At 41.1% G+C, this 19,580-nt stretch overlaps 1 protein-coding gene across 2 annotated transcripts in view; it reads right to left on the reverse strand.

Moving 5' to 3' along the window:
* KCNQ1 (potassium voltage-gated channel subfamily Q member 1) overlaps window positions 1-2,253 on the reverse strand; it is a 334,459-nt gene extending 332,206 nt beyond the window's left edge. Inside the window, exon 1 of one of the 2 annotated variants that reach the window (XM_058855429.1) lies at window positions 1,467-2,253. In XM_058855429.1, coding sequence (XP_058711412.1) covers window positions 1,467-1,864 — 398 coding nt within the window. In that variant the 5' untranslated portion in view covers window positions 1,865-2,253. The remainder of the gene's footprint in view (window positions 1-1,466) is intronic. The other variant, XM_058855420.1, reaches the window with a different exon arrangement.
* Window positions 2,254-19,580: the final 17,327 nt, after the last annotated feature.

A 19,580-nucleotide genomic window follows, 5' to 3' on the forward strand; every position in this document is an offset into this window, starting at 1 on the left:
AAAAGATGGCTATCTAAAACTCCCTCTTTTGGGGGGAAGCTCCAATTCCCAAAAGTGTTTTACATTGTTCAAACACAACTATTAGGCACTTCATAATTACAGCCATTACTCATTTTCTCATAGCATGGCACCATCATAACACTAAGGAGAACGAAGCCCACAATTATCCCAGCAGTTGTACCCAGTCATCTCCCAATTACATACTCACAGATGACAACTGTTTCCCCTCCACTAAAATAAGGTTGGTACCACTTCACCTGTTGACCTAAACACTCCAGAATCCTCGAGTGGAACAGAAGCACAAAATCTGAACTGACTTTAGATAACAGTTACTTAGAAATAGAACTTAGAATACAACAACCAAGTCATAAGAACTGACTTTGGTGTCTTTTGTCTTAGGATTTTGACCAGATTACCTTCCCTTTAGCTGTTGGAATAAAAATGTGTACATGTAATGGATATATATACACACACATGTTTGTGCGTGAGTACAACAAACATACACCACATTCCTACCTGACCTTCTTACCTACATTTAACACACGCCGATTGCCCAAGGGTCACACAAGCCTTCAGCAACACCTCGATGGAAAAGATCTGATTCCTCACCGAGGCACCTGTTGGGATGCCTGGGCACCACAGACCTAACACTTGCTGACCTGGGTTTGACACTGAACTCTACAGACACTACTACAGACAAAGCAATTTTCAACCCACCTGAAGTTAAACAGCACCCTCCAAACACCACCTCCTCCCTGTCATAATGTATAGCACAAGTTAGAGCCAGGGGCAATAGAAGAGGCAAGGAAAAGCAGTTTCTCATCCTCCTCTAAGACTGCAGCGCTGATAGTCGATAGCACCTGTTCAATTAGAAACTGCTGCTATGCAGTGAGCATCGGCATCACACAGGTGTCGCTGCTTGAAATCAGGAGCCATGCATCAAAAATTAATAAAGAATGAGTGGCACTACTACCTACTTAATTTCCACGTTCAGTGTGAACAATTTATTCCAACTACCTGGGTAGCCTTCTGAAGAAAATTTCCTGAAACCAGCTCCTGCGCTATCTGATAGATAAACCTAAGGGCTCCTGCACTGAGATACAGCATCTCTCTCAACTAAAAGGCAAACTTTCCCCCAGAGGGTGACTTTTGTTTTACTTCACACATGCGGGGAAAAAATCCAAAAAACTAAAAATAACAACAAAAAAAACCGAACCGCCCAGAGCCCAAAGGACCGTATCTGCACGATGTTCCAGCCCGGAGCACCGGGCTGGTCTGGACGGCCCCGGTCCTGAGGCTCCTGCGGGGAGAGGACGCGCACCCTGCGGGGAGGGGGCTCGGCGGCAGCGGCCCCTCGGGGAGCGGCTGAGGGCGGCCCCAGAGCCCCCGGCACGGACGGGGCAGCGCTCCAGCGGCGCTAACGGGAGCGCGGAGCAGGTGCCCGGCGGCAGCGGGGCGGTACTCACACGGTGAAATGGTACACGAAGCACTTCCATCCCGTGGGCCGCTCCAAGAAGTTGTAAACCCTGCCCTGGACGCTGCTGCGGCTCAGCAGGGGCTTGCGGAGGCTGTAGATGGAGACGCGGGGGTCCAGGCTGACGGGGGGCCGCGGGCAGTCGGCGCTCACCACCACCACCTCGCTCCGCAGCCGCGGTGCCCGCTCCCGCTCCCGCTCGGGGCCGCATCCCGGGGGCGCCTGCCCGCCCTGCGCGGCCCCCAGCGGGGCGTAGTGGGCGTTCGGGGCGCTCTCGGCCAGCTCCAGCGCCGCCGCCTTCTTGCCGGGCGTCATGCTGCCTCTCCTGGGCAGCGACAGCCGGCCCAGGCTGCGGCTCTTGGGCTCGCCCGGCGGGGAGCTGGAGGACATGGCTGGGGCTGCGCGGCGGTGCCCGGGGAGCTGCGGGGAGCTGCGGGCAGCGCCGGGCCCCCCGTCCCGCCGCCGACACCGCTGGCCCGGCCCCCGCGGGGCGGCTCCGCCGGGAAAGGTGCGGGGAAGCGGGGGCGGGCCCGGCGCTGTCCCGGGGCGGTGCCCGCTCGCCCTGCCCGGCACCGGCGGCAGCCCCGGGAGGCGCCTGGAGCATCGCTCCGTGCCGCGCTCTGAAGTGCCACTGTCCTCATTGCTGCTCTTCGCCCGTATCACCTGTGCCCTGTCACCGCTATGGCTGCGGGGAGGTGGTCTCTCACCTGGGTGAGGAGCTGCCAGGGCAGAGACAGGGAGCAGTCTTCCAGCAGCACAGGAGCCCAGCAGACCTTCCTGCCTTCCCAGCCACTCCAGTGTTTCCCAGAACTATGGCATTGGGTGGCTTGAGATTCTGGGCTACAGCCCCTTACTTCAGATTTAGGACCTTCAAAACCTTCTGGACCTGCTGCTCCCGCTCCTTTTTGCAGAATTTCAGCACCTGGGAGCAGCAGAGCTCTGCCAGAGTCGGAATCCTCCCGGAGGCTCTTTATAAAATGAGCAACAGGAACTATGAGACCAAACCACAGGTCTTGCAGTTCTTCGTGATATTGTAACCAAAAGGCGTGAATAGCTGTAGAACCGGGAAAACTGTAGAACACAGGAAACACAGTCCTGCAGAAATGTATCCTCTACAATTTGGGTCTCTGACCAGCGTCATTTTGTTTTCTGTGGAAAGCTGCATATGTTTGGCCATGGAGAACAGGTCATCCTGAGGGCCTGGATAACTTTCCCGTGTGGTGGAATTAGTTACGACTGCTGTAAGTGTGGTGTGAATCGATTTGCCATGGCCTTTTGCACCGATTAGTTAGGTAACAATTTCTACTCCCAGAGTGAAGGGGAAGGTGCTCTTTGATCTGGACTGACAGGTTTTTTTCTTTCAACTCAAAATAGAACAGCACTAGTAAGAGCTATGTTGAGTTCATGGTTGATACTGGTACCCGGACAAGAATGTTACAGGAGATAAGGTGCTAAATAAAGTTAAACGAAAACAACCCTGCTAATTGCAGTTCCATTCAAATGTCAGGCTGCACGAATTGTAGGGGAACCGGGAAAGATCCTCCACCAGTGTAAACAAGAAAGATGGGTGGGCTCTTGTACTGATTTACATCCCTGAGGAATCAGGCTCCATCTTAGGAATATAGAAACAGAAGTGTTAAAATGAGACTTTGCAAAACTTGTTTCTAAACCAACAATGTACTAACCAGGCTTTTCCCTCCTCCACCAGAGCATGAAGAACAAACCAGCTTAATAAAAACAGCATTTCAAAGGAAAATTTTCCTGTATCAGGTCAAAATAGAGCCTGGTTTGTCTATTTTGAGAAACTGTTCTTTCTTGAAACAAGTCTGTGAGAAAAATTGCTAATGGAAGAAAGAATGTCATCGCTACCCTTGAAGGCTCACTGTTTGAGGGCCAGCCTGATAAAGTCTCGATATTAAAGTTAACAAATGTGTTTCTTTATATAAGTGTTCCACTTTGGTTTATAGACCAACATAACATTGTCTGGGTTATACAGAGCCTTATCCTGGAGCCAGCTGCAAAATATAACATACAGAGTTCAGCCAAACAAGAGGCTATGTGTTTATATGTAAATGATGTTGTTCTTCATAAGACATTACAAAATCTTTAAAAAATATTGTGGCATGATGCTGTTATTTGTTCATTGATTAACAAAACAGGGAACAGAAACTTCACTCTAAACCTAGGAAAATGGAATTTCTGTATTACTTATGCAGTTTCCTTACAACAGAAAATTTAGGGAGTATTATAGACTTACATGGCTAAACCAGGAAGAAAATTGGTAAGATCTAAATTTGATCTTCAGTGTTCACCGAGAAACTGTTCCAAAGAATCAAAGTTCGTTTCAATAATTTTTTTACTGCAAAACAAAAAAAGTCTCAAATATATTCCTCAGCCTTATATATTGAGTTGTTTTTCAGGACAGAAATGTTTTCATGAGGTTGGAATAAGGTTGGAATGCCAATGTTGGCTAAATCTTTCAATGAATCATCACAAATAAAGGAATTTTAAAGTATTTAAAAGTAGTATTAGGTAATATCTAAAGACCTTTTCCCAGAGTCAAGGAATTAATAAAAATCAAGATTGTAAATGTATTACTGGTAAATTATAACATTTATGTTGCAAAAATCACATTGTTAGGTGATTGCCAAATAGTTCAAGGTACTGAATGGCAAAACATGTCCGGCACAAGTGAAAGTAAGAGCATACTTAAGTACAAGTGTCAAATAAATGATTGCTTAGTGATGAGAATCCAGGGTATCATTATCTTTAATGTATATTAAGTTACCAAAATCGTATATTAATTTGCAACATTTTCAAGATGCATATTTTAACGTGGTAGTGGAAGTTCCCATTTTTCCCTTGAGTAGCCATGTCTTGATCTTAATCATGTTTATTTTACAAAACAACATAATTATGTAAGTGGAAGAAGAGAAAAAAAGAGAGTGGTGTATACATGAAAGAGTTAAAAATGGGAAGAGAAGGGAGATGAGTGTTCAAATATATTTATGGAGCTGGGTATCTAGGCTTTGATAGTGAAGAGGGTAGGAAGACACGTTGAATAAAGAGGATGTGGGTTTTAAATATTAAGGTGGAGCTACCATGCTGAATTGTTCCTTAGAATAGATAATATTAGTAGATCTACTAATAGATCCATACTTTAATAGATAAAATTAGTATATCTACTATATTAGTAGATAATAATCTACTTTGAGTATTTACAGAACTGCAGCAAAATGAGCAACAGAGCTTAATTCACAGTTTGCAAGAACTGTTTAAAATCTTTATGTCTTTAAGAGGACTATGATTCTGAACATGAGATATGATAAGTCACTATAATATGATGGTAATTCAGTGAAGCTGATGGAAAAGCTCCCAATTCTATAAATTTAATTGGAGCAAGAAGATTATTAGTTAAAGGTTTTTTTGAGCTACAGTAGATCAAAAATATTTGTACCATCCTGGCCCTCTGTTTCTGTTATTCTGGACCAAGTTATGATCAATATTATGCCTGCAGGATTAGATAGGCTCATGACATGCTGTATTCTCACTTTGTGCCTGCCAAAGTACCGAGCAAGATCACACTGCTAAATCACTGATTAATGTTTACAAGCAGGAATTACTGCAGCCAGTTAGAGACACCTTGATCTTTTGCCTGATTATTTCCCTGTGGAAGTTAAGACTCAAACAAACAGTTTGTATCTGAATGTTCTCTGTCTTCTGAAAGCCTTTAGCACTTACTGTTGCAATTACAGGTTGCGCCAGTTCTCCTCTGGCATGGAAATCCTGTTGTTTGCTGTTAGATTACTTTGTGGGATGGTTTTTGTTTAAAATAGGTTTGGAGGGTTTTTTTGAATACCACTTCCATTTCTGCCCAGCTACAATAGGTGACACATTAAATAACAGTTTTCAAGGAGAGGAGAGTTGTGTTGTCTCAATTTTTGAACTCTTTTTCTTGGATTAGAGTAAATATTGGGTTGTGTTCCACTTCCTGGAGAATCCACATTTGAATTGAGTGAGTAGATCATTATAAAAAGTACAGTCAATGATGTAGGTATATGTCACTCAGTACTGAACTAAGAATAAAGTCCTAGATTGTTTATATACTTTCATATACCAAGGTATGACAAAAACTTTTGAAATACTCTCTATCAATTAAAAAATTCTGCTCAGACTTGTCTTTGCTTTAAAAATTCCTATTAAAAGCTACAAAACAACTAAGTACTTAGACCTCAGACAAAAAGAACAGCTTGAAAACACAACAATAACATGTTAGACAAATAAACCTCAGCTTTAAGATTCAAAACAAAAGCAAGGGGAAAGAGACACAAGGGTTTGCTTCACTTTCTAAATCCTGGGAAGACTATGGCTTAGCCAATTCAGTAGGGAGATGGGGACATATATGTATATTTTAATTCATTCATTAAATTTCAATTAAGAACAATTTTCTGAGTACATGTAGGCATTTTCCATTGGACACCTTGATAATCTCATTTACCATTATTTCTAATTAATCCAAATCTATTAATACACAACTTGTATGCTTTTATGCAAATTAACTCCAGGTTCTAAATTTAGGCAAAATCTTTGTTACAGGCTCTTGAATACCTGTATTCAAGATTCTCTGAATCCCATGTGTAAATCCAGCAGGTTTTCCCTGTTGGCAGACACTGCTAGTCAAACCACTTGGCACACCAGCAGAAACTTAAGATACAGAGAGTGTATTCAAAACTGGAGTACATCCCCAAACACCAACCATCAGCTTTTCAGAAGTCAGAGATCACATTAATGAATCACCTCCTCAGCAGACTAATCACTGTCAAAAAGACACACTTTCAACAGGCATTCATGCAGTCTGCTTTTCTGTTAGTCACTTTCAAGACAAATGGAGCAGACAGAAACGAGCTGACAGTATTCTATCCAGAAAGTTTAAAGTGTCCTTTAATTCCCTCCCTTCTTTCCTTCTGGGTTATTTTTACCAGTGGATGCAGTCTGCTCAGGAATCTGGGCAGCAGAGAGAAGCAGCCCTGCAGAAGATAGCGAGTGGCACGCACCAGATATCTGGTGTATGGAGGCCATGCAGTCCTGCTGACATCCCTGATTAGCATTATCTGTTTGAATGCTATCCGAGTGCATGCTTATGGTTACATTTAAATTATGTGTTTACATTGTTTCATAGGATTTTAAAGCATATTGGTGCTGTTCTGAGAAAGAATCTTACTGTCCACCAATGCTCAGGCTTGAAGTCCTAAAGTAAAGAAAGACTCTGAGAATATATTTAGGCTTATGCCTCACAAGCAATTTTGCAAATTTGTTTTCAAACATATTGGGAATTCTGAGCCATTGATCTCTACCCTCTGGATGCAGCTATCCAGACAATTCTTTATTCACCTCACAGTCTACCCGTTGAATCAAGCTCCAATTTAGAGGGAAGAATGTTGGGAAATCAGAAACCCAGATAAAGTACATTCAGAAATCAAGATAAATTACATTCCTTCATGTCAAATGATATCCCTGTAAACCTTGCCTTGTCCACTGTCGTAGGCATTCCATCACAGAAGGCCATCAGGTTGGTCAGGCAGCCCTGGCTGGTCAAATCACCTCCCAGTTCTCCATGTGCCATAGCAGAACTTTTATGAGGATCTGTTCCAGGATCTTCCCAAGCACAAAGGTGAGGAAAACAGGTCCTCCCAGGGTCTTCCTTTCTACACTTTTTAAAGATAGGTGCAATGTTTCCTGTTTCCAGCCACATGACACTTCAGCTGACAGCCAGGACTACTCCAGAGAGGGGCTTGGCAACTGTGTCTGCCGATTCCCTCAGGACTCTGGGATGCATCTCATCAGGTCCTGTGGACTTACGTACATTCAAGTTCCTCAGGTGGTCCTTAGTCTAGGTTTATTCAAGTTATCTAACCTGATCTTTATTACAGTGGGAGGGACTTTGCTCCCCCAGACCCCATCCTGCTGTCCATCCACTCTAGAGCTGTGAGCAGAGAAGTGGCCATTAAAGACTGAGGCAAAAACCTTGGCAGACTCTTAATTTTTCTTGATAAGGAACATTAATTTATACAAAAGGCTAGTACAGCCAACTGGAATTCTAGTTTCCATCAATAAAGATAAATATTTTATACAATGTCAGCCTCTTTATATTGCTATCTGGCTGACCAAAATCTTCCATGTGAGAGTCTGAAGAATTCAGGCCCTAAGTGTTTACTTGTTTAGGAACAGGACTTCAGGGCAGAGCCCTTGAAGGGCTCATGGACAATGAGAAAAAAAAAAAAGAAAGCGGTGCTAGGATTGTAACTGAGCCGCTTTGGTGCATCATAGCTTGGAAATGTCCCTCTCCACATTTTCTTCCTGCCACCAACCTACTTGCAATCTTCAACAAAGTGGCAGTAGGAAAAATAAAAATCTAGAACTTGTGGAAGTCTTACAAAACTAAGAGGGAGATCTTGCTCCAGACACATGTAGACCTGTGCATGGGTAACTGTCACACTATATTAGGAATGGTGAAGGACAACACAGACTCTCTTCTGGGTTGCACAAGAGAGCAAGTTTTATTATTCCAGATCTTCTTTTATAGGCAGGTCCGAGAAGGCCTGGAAGGGTAAAACTCTCATTGGTCATTAAACTAACACATCACCATCATTGGTCAGCTGGGTACACCACCCCTTGACATTCTCTTGCAGGAAAGCAACAAGGCAACAAACAAAACCTGCAAGGTCGTATTCTATCTCCAAGGGCTGTTTTGATTCCTCCTTATGATTTCCCAGGCCACACTTCCCAGGCCAGTCTGAGAAAGTTATGTGACTTGGTTTCCCACTGACACTGTGCTTCCTGCCTGCTTTCTCGCATTCAGCATCCATAGGTAACCTCTCTAGTCTGTTTCAGCAGCTGCCCATGGTGTCCTGTCCTCCTGAGCTCTTTAATGTAGTTAATTTTCCAGCAATTTTTGTAACTGAGAAGGATTCTTTTAGGATTCTCCAAAAGACAAAAGTAAAGAGGCTGACAACATCCTACAACATTCATTTTCATCATTATGGCAGATGTGGTATTTCAGTCTCAGGAGCATGTGAGACTCAGCGGGCATTTGCTCGGTCACACAATGCCACACAGGATTCAGAGTGCACATTCACACAGGCCAGCACGTCTGAGGGCAGAGTGACTAACAGCATTCTCCAAATGAAGAGATTGTTACATCATTTTCTTGCATCAAAAGCAAATTCTCCTCCTCACATTAGCCACAAACCTTCTCTTTGTTAGGTTAAAATCAGTACCAAATAACGTCGCTGAGTAAGCGCCAAATAAATTCACTGAAATTATGAAATACTCCCCAAATTTTTGCCCCATGGTTGCTGATGGAGAGGACTATTCTTAATGAAAGGGTGTTCTGGTATTTTAGGAAGGGTTTCACTCTTAGTGGCTGAGAAAGAAATCACCAGCTATCGCCAAATCTCTTCCTGGTCCAGGAACACTTCCTGCTTGTGACGGCGTTAATCTGTAACATATAATATCCTACTTCACGTGTAAGGAATGGCATGGGACAGTTAATCACTCTTCTTCAGCAGGACCCACTTGGCAACCCACTTTTGATGTCAAACATCATCAGTCTGACAGTTAAGCCTGCGGTTGAGTGTGGAAAACTTCAGTGGGAGGTTATACTTGTGCAATGCAAGGAATTTAACGCTACCTCTGCGAGAGAATCAAAGGTTTTTCAAACAATAATACATCAAGAAGCTTTCTAATACCTAAAAAAAACCCCAACCACACAACAAAGAGTAATAGAAAAAGTACTAGCAATGTCTCCTCCCCTCCCACTACACCTTTTCTTACACAAGTAAAACCTCTCAAGGCAAACAAATTGGAAACTATAAAACTCAGTGGGTAGACCACAGGAGACCTGTGCAACAATCAACTCTGCCAAACTGGAATTTCAGGTTGCTTTCATCTCACAAAATAAGAATTTTCATTTCACTAGGACCATTCTAATAGGTAAAGCTAAACAATGCAATGTAATTTAAAGTCTCACAAAAATTCTTTTAACCATAATTGCAATTTAATGCCAAATTCTCGAGACATGCATGACCTTTTTCTAATTGGGTTAACTGCAATTCTTATGTCAGTGTCTTCATCTCCAGTGTCTCAAAAGCACAGTTGCCCAGCAGGATTGTGTGTTTTATGGTGCGAATGTTAAAAGCTGAAGCTTGCTGAGCTTGCGGAGCCCCAAAATTTTGTGCACGAAGAACACTCAGCTCCCTCTGTATTTTTGAGGAAGTGAAAAAGGGAACATTAGAGCACCCTCATCATCTCCATGATTGATGGCTAATTACAAACCCAGTGACCCAGGCGGTAGCATAACTACTTTTTAGAGACCATTTGCGTGCATGGCAAGGCACTAACAGATGTTAATTGGGCTATTAAACTGCTGTTAAAATTTGACATCACTTGAGGGCTCTGCTAAAGTACCACTCAGTGGGAAAATGAGGTTACTGATTTCAGGCTGTCTGCACCACATCCAAATCACATTCTTCTCGGAAACTCTGGAATGAGAATAACTGCATTTGCTTTGTCCTGCCCAAAAGAACAATCCATAACCTTACTGGTAAATGACAGGCCTCTTCAAAGCAGGTGTGCTACCTCACTGAGTCAGTGAAGACGAAACAACGCACCAAAGTCATATCCTACCAGCAGAAAAGTTGCTTTATCTTGACAAAATTTTAAAAGATAATTAGTCATGTTTGCTATTATTTCAGACCTCATGATAAGGTAACGCTTCGGTCTGCAAAGCTTTTTTGTTTTTCTTTAAAGGCACCCTAATACTTCAAATGTTTTTGTGTAGTCTGTTTTTATATATTCTATTCCTGGAGGTCCCTCTAGTGGCTAAAGTGCCAAGTTTAACTGGTCTGGCTTAAAAGGCTACAGATGTTTTGCTTCGTTTTCTTTGGTAGATATTTCTCGTAATAGACATAAAGATTTTACTAACGTTTCTAATTCCTCCTACTAAATAAATTTCAAATTAAATTAAAATATTTTTAACATTACAAAAAAAGTTAGAATAATTGGACTAACTTGATACATTATCCATATTTGAATAATAGGAAGCTGGCAAAGAGAGGATCAAATTCCTGTGACTACATTGAATTTAAGAAAGTATTTTCAGTCCCCCATCAAAGAAGAAAGTTCCAGCCTCTAACCTCGGACTTGAATGACCAGAGTTCAGCACCCAGTTCTCCCACAGACTTCCTGTGTGCCTTCTGGTGTGTCACTGTTTTAATCTGTGTCCATCAGGCTGTCAGTTTGTAAATGGGATAATAGCACCGTCCTCCTTTGTAGCCGTGATGATAAATGTGGATGCAGCTTAAGCACTCGGATTTGCTGGGGGAGAAGGGAAGTAGGAACAGTCATTATAAAGGTAGGGATGCTTTGGAATACTACACAAAAGTTCTGGCGTGCAGAGGGAATGAAGAACACTGGAATTCTTAATCAAGACATTGCGTTTTGAATGGAAACACAAGCTTGAACGAATGCTTTGACTGATGCTGTATGTCATACAGACATTCTTTCTTGCATTTGCTCTTGGTGAAACTTCCCCACGTAAGCAGACTTGGCAAGGGACACTACCTGGCTTATCAGCTACACAGCAAAACATTTCAGTGTCACCGAAAACCCTGATTTCTTAAGTTACAGACCAGCCATTGCACACAAACCCCCCAAATACAGCCCATCACCACTCAAGTGGCTCGTTTGAATAATCAGAGGGGGAGAAATGGGAATCTGCTGAGGATGCAAAACCTCAGATTTTATGTTAGAAGACAGTTTAATGCGATGAACATTCCAGTGAAAGTTCCACCCCATAAGATAGAGGACTGTTAGTAATAATTCATTGCACATACACTGGCAGGGTGAGCAAGGCAGTGGAAAGAGCTGAATAAACAGTGTCATCAATTTGCAGGTGCATTTAGCAGCATACAAAATTTTTAATCTCAGGCACCTGTAAGATAAAAATCAATTATAAATCTTCATACTTAAGCATTATTTCCCTCTTAGCAGATTGGCATTAAGGCTGGAAGGCTACCAGGAAGGGACATAGATGTACAGGTGTGATAATGGGTCAGATTCTCCCAGAAAAGTTACAAGGATTCTCCAGAAAAGTTAATGGAACTATCTAGGGAATGAGTTAATAACAAACACACCTGCTTTGAGCAAAAGGGAGAACATGCAAATAAAAGCTAACCTGACAGAATCCTGGTGTTTAAATAGTGCTTAGAAAGATAAAAACATGCAGGATTTTAACAGAGACACTTGCAGAGAAATAGCCCAGGAAGGGCTGAGATGGTCTTAATTAGGATCTGGTACAGTTCAGCTTCAGACCCAGTATTGCTCATTAACTGTAGATTTAACTGAGCAAACCACTCATATCTGAATAGGAGGGAAACTTCTGCTTGTGCTGTGACTTTCACAGCCCCAGCACCTCCTGCTTTCTGACAAACCATTACTCAAGCCTGGACAAAAATAGCCACTAACTTCAACACTTTCTGAGAACATTTCTTGGTTAAAGTCCTGCTTCATTTCAGGGTTTTATACTTCAAGCAACTGTCACTGCTGTAACAAAGATCAAAGACTTCTTATGACTGTGATGTTGTGGAATTTAACACAATCATATTCCTAGAAATATAAACATTAACAGAAACATGGATAGTTAAAAAATACTGACATATAGATATATAAAGGAAAATTTTAAGCAATTTAGAATTTTTACATAGGTCATTGTGGGAGAACCAAAATCTGCTGTTCTCTTGAACAGATAGAGTTTGGATATCTCACTGGTTTATGTAATTTTATAGTCTAATCAAAGGCATGTGTCAGAGATACATTTTCCAAATGCTTTGAAAACAAAAGCACAAAGGAATAGCACACTTCCAGAAGAAAGGTGAATTTAAAGCCTATGAAAATAGCAACATCTATTTTAAGGACAAAGAATATTAGAATATCAGAGCATATATCAGCTCATACAAGAAAACCCAAAGCTCCAGTACAAACATACAGAAATCATACCACTTATTTTAATGGTGATGGACAAAAATATTTGAAGGAACACATTACTGTAATTATGAAAGAGTTGGGTGTATCTTTGATTTCTTCAAAGTAGCTTTTATTCACAGCAGTCAACTGAGCTGCAATAATTTATACCAAATGTGGTCTGTTATATATCAATAAAAGCCCACAGGCACGTTACCTATGCATTGTGATGCAATTTTATACTCTAAATACAGAACAAATCCTTAAACAAATTCACTTTTAAGACTGAGATGCTGTGCACCAAAATGTGAAGCTGCCAGTGAGGTTAGGCGGACAGTTGCTTTGGAAACCTAAATCATTAAGAGAGCACCTTGACTACAAACCTGCACTTTGGGAAATTTGTTAAAGATTTCTGTAGCTTGGGAAAGCACATGACTTTTCTCAAAGGGAATGAAGGATTACTTACTGATGCATTTACTCAACATCCAAGTTATTGCAAAAATTTGAAAATGCAATTTAGCAAATACATTCACATTTATGTCCACTCCTGCTTGTTTGCTTCTGATACCTCTATGCTCCTCTACTGCTGGAGAGAAGTGCAAATTATTTGCATCTCCATCCATTTCACAGAGCTTATTTCCATCCCAACAAGCTGTTGATATCATTCTGCACCAGCAATGTTTACTTTCATTGTCATAGGGACCAGTGTGACAAGTAAACGGGGAACATCTTCATCTTCCCAAAGAGGAGAAGGGAGCAGCAGCAAATAAAAGCCACCTCAGTGCATCCCCAGCCCTGTGGATGGATGGCCATGCCTGTTGCAGAGGACAGCCAGCAGGTAGGATCACAAAATATTCTGTGTATGTTAAGAGATGCTTGTGATTCACCCAAGAAGGGATCATCACTTAGTCCACATTTTCTTTCCTCTTTATAGTTTTTCAGTGATCATCAGCAGTATGGGAACTGACAATGGTTAGATAAGAGATTTTAGGCTTCAGGCATTAGCTTGAGCCTGTGTGAAACCAAGTCACATAACTTTGTCAGACTGGCCTGAGAAGTGTGGCCGGGGAAATCACAAGGAGGAATCAAAACAGTCTTTGGAGAGGGAAAACAACCTTTGCAGGTGTTGTTGGTCATCTTGTTTTCTTGCAAGAGAAGGTCAAGGGGTGGTGTACCTAACTGACCAATGATGGTGATGTGTTGGTTTAACAACAAATGAGAGTTTTACCTTTCCAGACCTTCTTGGGCCTGTCTATAAAAGAAGATCTGGGACAATAAAACTTGCTCTCTTGTGCAACTTAGCTAAGAGAGTCTGTGTCGTGTTTCTGCCGTTCCTAACACAGCACCACATAGCAGTATGCACAAATCATTGCCACTCTCTCTTCCCTCTGAATAGTGAAGTACATGCAAAACTTAAAGAATTTCTGTCAATAATTTCACAAGTTAGTTGTTGCTATCCTTGGTCCATGATCACTTTCAGCTGTGTTTTTTCAGTAATTTGGTTTCCTTAGATAAATGGTAGCTAACTTACTGTATTTGCCCTGCTCTTCAATTAGATATCAGCAGCATTCCACTAGTGCATTCTCCACCACTTAGACAACTTTTTAGTTTGTACAAGGAATAATCTAAATGGACTCAGGTATTTAGCTGAACCTTGCATGCTATTTTGGCCTGATATTAGCAGACTACAGAACTATTTTAGTCAGGCAGCCATCTACCACACAGCTCTTTCTGAGACAGCGAAGTCTCAGACACCTGACCACTACTCTTCTGCACTGTGGATTCCTTACCTCTGGGATTCTCCCACCAGCCCCACGATTTTAGGACGTGAATATGCACTAACAACTTTTCTTTCTGCTACTCTGCCTTCTTCTTTCATGTATTTGCTGTTCTCATCCTCAGCCCTTGAAGACAATTCCCAACAGTATCTTGGGGTGCAGATGATATCTTCTGGTTCTGTGTCTGCTCTAATATTTGCTTTTCTAAATTTTTCATGCAGTTTTTATTTTGTAAAGTGGCATTCAGAACAGTAGATTATCTAAATGCTGGATAAGGGAATTAAGGTAGAATAATCCCCCTTTATTTGATGGTTTCTGATAAAAAACAGTCAACTGTCTGTAAAGATTCTATATTCAGGCAAGATCAGGGAACACAGCCAGAAAAAAAACAGATAAACCACAGTTTGGCTAAATTTATTCTTCATTAACTCTTCATCTGGGAAAGCCTCTTCTTCCAGTGAATTTTGAAAACTAAAGTCAATAAATGATACAGGTGAAAATCATCCTGCAACTTTGTTTTGGTTTTTTTTTTTTTGGTTCCAAGGGGCAGCTCAAGGGAACTGCTCATGTCAATAGAATTAGGTACATGCATTGTCAGAGTACTAAGTATATTGTCTTCAAAATAAGCTTTTTAAGATCTTCACAAAAGTAAACAATATCTGGCAATTAGTACCACCCCAGATGAGTATGTAACATATTTCAGTTTTATATTTACTATTATGCAGCTACTTATATTTTAGTTTCATCAATATCGGAATAATAGTCAATGTGGAATAGGAAGCAGGATATTGATAGCAATAGTAGAAATTACACATTTCTATAGCTACTTCATAACATTGTATTAGTTTGAATTAACTTTGCAAAATTCCATACAGTTGTAGTTTTTAGCTGTTTTATGAGAGGTGTGGCAAGTGAGAAAGTGACTTCTTAATTTTTTCTTGGCTTGTATTCTGTCATTAGCTAGAAGTTACATGTTTGTTCTTGTGGATTTTACTTCTTTTTTATTTTTGCTTCTTTTCTTTTTTTTTTTTTTAGCAGACAGCCAAAGAGCAAACTGAGTGTGATTTGCTGCAGCAGTACTATCCAGAAGAAAAAAGAGCAGACTTCCTTGTAGAGGGCAATAGACATACACTTAAAATCTAGGGCTGGCAGGCATACTGTATGCAGGAACCTGAAATTTCTGGGGGAATAAAAAAGATCAAAACAATACATCATAGGGCATTCAGTGTGTCTGATTTCTAAAGGTGCACCCAGCCCAGTGAACTCAGGTGCTTAGGTCCAAGGTTTCCTGCAAGTAACAGGCACATCCAAATGCAACTTCAGTTCTTCAGTTAATGGAAAAGACAGAGGAAGATTTGTGTCTAATAAAGGAAAAACTTAGAACAGTTGATGAACCATTTTGCCAATACCATTTTTGTCCAATGTATTAAGTTCAGAGCTGTGTCTGCAGTTTTGTTATATTTAAGAGAAAAAGCAAATTAAGTTATTTTCCTAAGGTTTTGAATTCAAAGTATATTTTGTATACAGCTTATGCAAAAAGGCTCCTTGGTTTTGAATACACTTCCTCTTTGAGCTCACAAAATTTTCCTGAAGTACTGAGCAGGCTGTTGTAAACAAGAGACCATGAAAGTATCCCCATAAAGAAACACAGCAAAGGGTTTTTTTTCCACTGTAAAAACTGTTCTTTTCCATAAAAGAACACATGTCTATGGGCATGAAATTGAAAAAAAAAAATTACACAGATGACAACTGGAAAAGAAGTAAATATTATTTTAACATAGTTTACAAACATTGGCATGAGCTTAATGCTGGGAGTCAATTTTGTGAAGTCAGCTGTTAGCATGAGGAGAAACATTTGTGAACTTTTGAAGATTCTACAAGTATGATATATTAAGATCCTAACAAGCTAATCTGGATAAAACCCCTCTAAGTTATTTCAAGTCTTTCCATTCCCCAAGTGGCAGTCCTTTTCGTTTTCCAATATTTTGGCTTTCAATTGCATTTTTGTGTCCTTTGCTTTTAACAGCACTTATTTGTCCATGTTCATGCACAATCCAGTCTCAACTAAAATTTTCAGTTATGCTTTTGTCTGCTTTGTCTGTATATTGCCCTTCCTGAAGCACTTGTTTTGAATTGGAACCACCCCAAATTTCTTGTATTTTCTTTCAGTATGAACTATGGCTGTGGTTTCTCAACACATTATTTCCAGAGAGTTGCGTAGCACGCTGTACACCACATCAGTGAACTGATTTTGCTGAAAAATGACCTGGCAAAAATGAGTTCTTTTCATGTGAACTCAGTCTGATTCACTGTCAGGCCACACAAGGAGTTGTGCTGGCACAGCTTCAAAGTAACGTGCCATGCTGTGGGAACAGAGCAGGGAAGGTCCAGGAGTATTTGAAGCCAGTGTCAACCTTCCCTCACACCCCATATACAACAGTGCTGTGCAAGCCCTGCCAATTCCTTTATTTTCATCGAACAGCCTTGCTATGTGTTGTCTCTCATTAGATCCATCTGCTCCTTACATTGTTTACTTCCCCCGAGTCTACATTTCCCTTTTATCACCTCTCCACCCTCCCAGGTTTTCTCCCCAGAATAAATCCACTTCTATGAAATTCGATGGCTGACATCTATATGCAAATTTCTGCAGATTCACTAAAAGTACATTATTCAAATAGCCTCTGGTCCTCTCTACTTTGTGAAGCAAATTAAGACAGAAACAAAAAAGACCAAGTACCTATATTTGCATTAGCATTTTGCACATTCATTTGTTAAAGACTCGGTGCTAACCCTACCAAACTAAAGCACTATCCATTCTCCTGGAAAACAATGAGAAGACTCCTTCCATCAGTTGGTTACCTTCACATCCTCGTGTCCTGGCAGTTACAGGAAGGATCCAGTTCCAGAGCCATACCCTCAAAATGTTCAAACAAGGCCTACACTGCTTCAGTAACAAGACTCTCTTCCCGCACATCTATTTTTAACTTCTTTTTGTTGATGGGGATTTTTAAATTGTTTTTTCCCTCCTTCATTCTGTTGCTCTGATTTTTGACTATGCACAGACACAGAAAAGAGGAATTACTCGATAGAACATTCTTTAGCAACTGCTGTTCTAGAAAGGAAACTGTCAACCCCGATGCTTTTAAAATCTTCCAGTGGGTCCAGTTCACAAAAATATACCTGGAAAATTAACCCCCTTCTATTTTTCTAGGACACTTCTATGCTTCACTTCTCCCCACAATTTTAATTCAAGTTCCTGACTTCCTGTCTGGCCCTGTGTCTGCAAACTCATAAAGCCTCTGGTTACTGAATACATTCCCAAGGTTTTCAACCTGAACTAGCCTCTCTCTGTCTCTGTCCTAGCCCAGTTATGGAGAAACCTTTCCATAGGTTATTTTTGCATCCCTCCAGGTCTCATCTCTGGCAGTTAATGGCTTTCCTTAGCCCTCCTTTCTGAACATCAGAGAAGTGTAGCACAGAATAATGCAAGTTGGACTTATCTTGACAGTCTTGTTTCTTTTGTCCCCTTTGTCTATTTGTGCCATTCTCAGAGATTTATTTGCTACCGGCAGGACAAAGGCCTGTGCAGGACAGCTGGCCATGGTTTCTGCTGGTGTGTTTTACCACCCCCAGGTCTTTATGCTTTATTTAGCAAGTCCTTGGCAATCATAGCAGATGATTCTGCCTTGTCATTAGGCTGTGATGCAGAAAGGTTTTATGCATTCTTATCAGAATTTCAATGTGCTCATTCCTGACAAACATTTTCCAAAGCTGCAGCATAAATATAATCAAGATAATGCTTACAATTGCACTCAGATGTACGTACATCAGTTTCTCACACAGACATATATGCATTTATTTTCCATACCAAATACTTCTTTTTGTTTCACATTATATTTTTATATTCCGCCAACAATTACAGATATTTTTCCCTTCCTGGATTCTAGTTAATGTCTTCTTATATCTCCCTTTCTCCACTGCATTTAACCCTGATTTAAGTACTGGTTTTGTTTCTTTACACTTAAATGTGCACACCAGTTAAAGTGCATCCAATTCACTTTTCAAACACACGTTGAAACTGAATATGAAATTTGAAGTCTTTACTGTGCCCTTCACTTCTCTGGCAGTCTTTATTCTGATCATCTGCATCAGCTTTTTTTCTCCATATTTAGTAAGTTTTAATTCAATTCAGCAATGAAAATGCAGCTACTATTTGAAGCAAATAATCCCATTACATTGTTGCTGGCATTGGCCCAGTAAACTCACAGAAGCAGTTTTCCTGGAGTGAGTACTTGCACTAAAGTCAGCAGGAGCATTTCCACTGGAAAACTTACATAAGTGGACGTGTATCTCCAGGATCAGAGCTGCAGTTGCATATCCAGCTCTTAGGCTTTAAGGTCAAGTTCTTTGGGTCACAACACAGAGGTGCCACTGCAATCAGGAGCTGCTGTCTGGTTGCTTTCCTTGTTCCCTGCCCAGCAGAATGAGGGTTTCATTCTTTCCAAGGAAGCCTTTCTCAGAATGTGGTCACTACTGTACCCCTGCACAGCCCTGACACCATTCTTCCCTTGAGCCTGTTCCTTGCTGTCCTAACCACAAATATAAACAAATAAAAATATTTGTCCTAAACACAAATATATTTGTCCTAAACACAAATAAAATAAAAAAAAAATATTTATAAAAAAATAAAAAAAAGAAAGAATCTTTCCTATCATCTTTTTGCACTGGTAGACTAGTAAATTCTCTTTTTTCCTCTCTGCATTTTTCCCTGCTTTTGGTAGCACAGTTCTAATTTGTCCAAGCTTTCCTTCTCTTTTAGCACAAGGTCTCTGCTGTTCTTACTGCTCCAGCTCCAACCTTCTCCAGCTGGTCCGTAATTACCCTGAAGCCTGGTACCCAAATCCAAAGATGATGAAGATGCTCTGATGAACAGCTGAGTGACTTCACACAGGCTGTTTATGCTGTCCTAGGTGTCATTTCTCTCCTGCAAGAGCAGCAGAGCACTGCTCATATCTGCTCTGCCTGTAACCCTCACTATTCCCTTTAGTGCTGCAGTTTAACAAAAGGGATCTTGTTACTTGTGTTGGAAGCTGACTGTTCCTGCCCAAGTGAAGCTCATGGTATTGGTTTCTCCAATTCAATTAGTGTGAGCTCTCTTTCTGACCAATAGTTGAGGCTTCTTTTGTGCTGGGATTGTTAGCTCAGCCTGCACTAGTAAGGACACAGGAACCGGTGTAGTTCTCTTTTGCTCTACATGAAAGCATACTTGAGGGTTTATAAATCAGTCAGTTTGCCTTATCTGCCACTGA

Source organism: Poecile atricapillus, chromosome 1 (genome assembly GCF_030490865.1).
Source record: "Poecile atricapillus isolate bPoeAtr1 chromosome 1, bPoeAtr1.hap1, whole genome shotgun sequence".
NCBI classification, from domain to species: Eukaryota; Metazoa; Chordata; class Aves; order Passeriformes; family Paridae; genus Poecile; species Poecile atricapillus.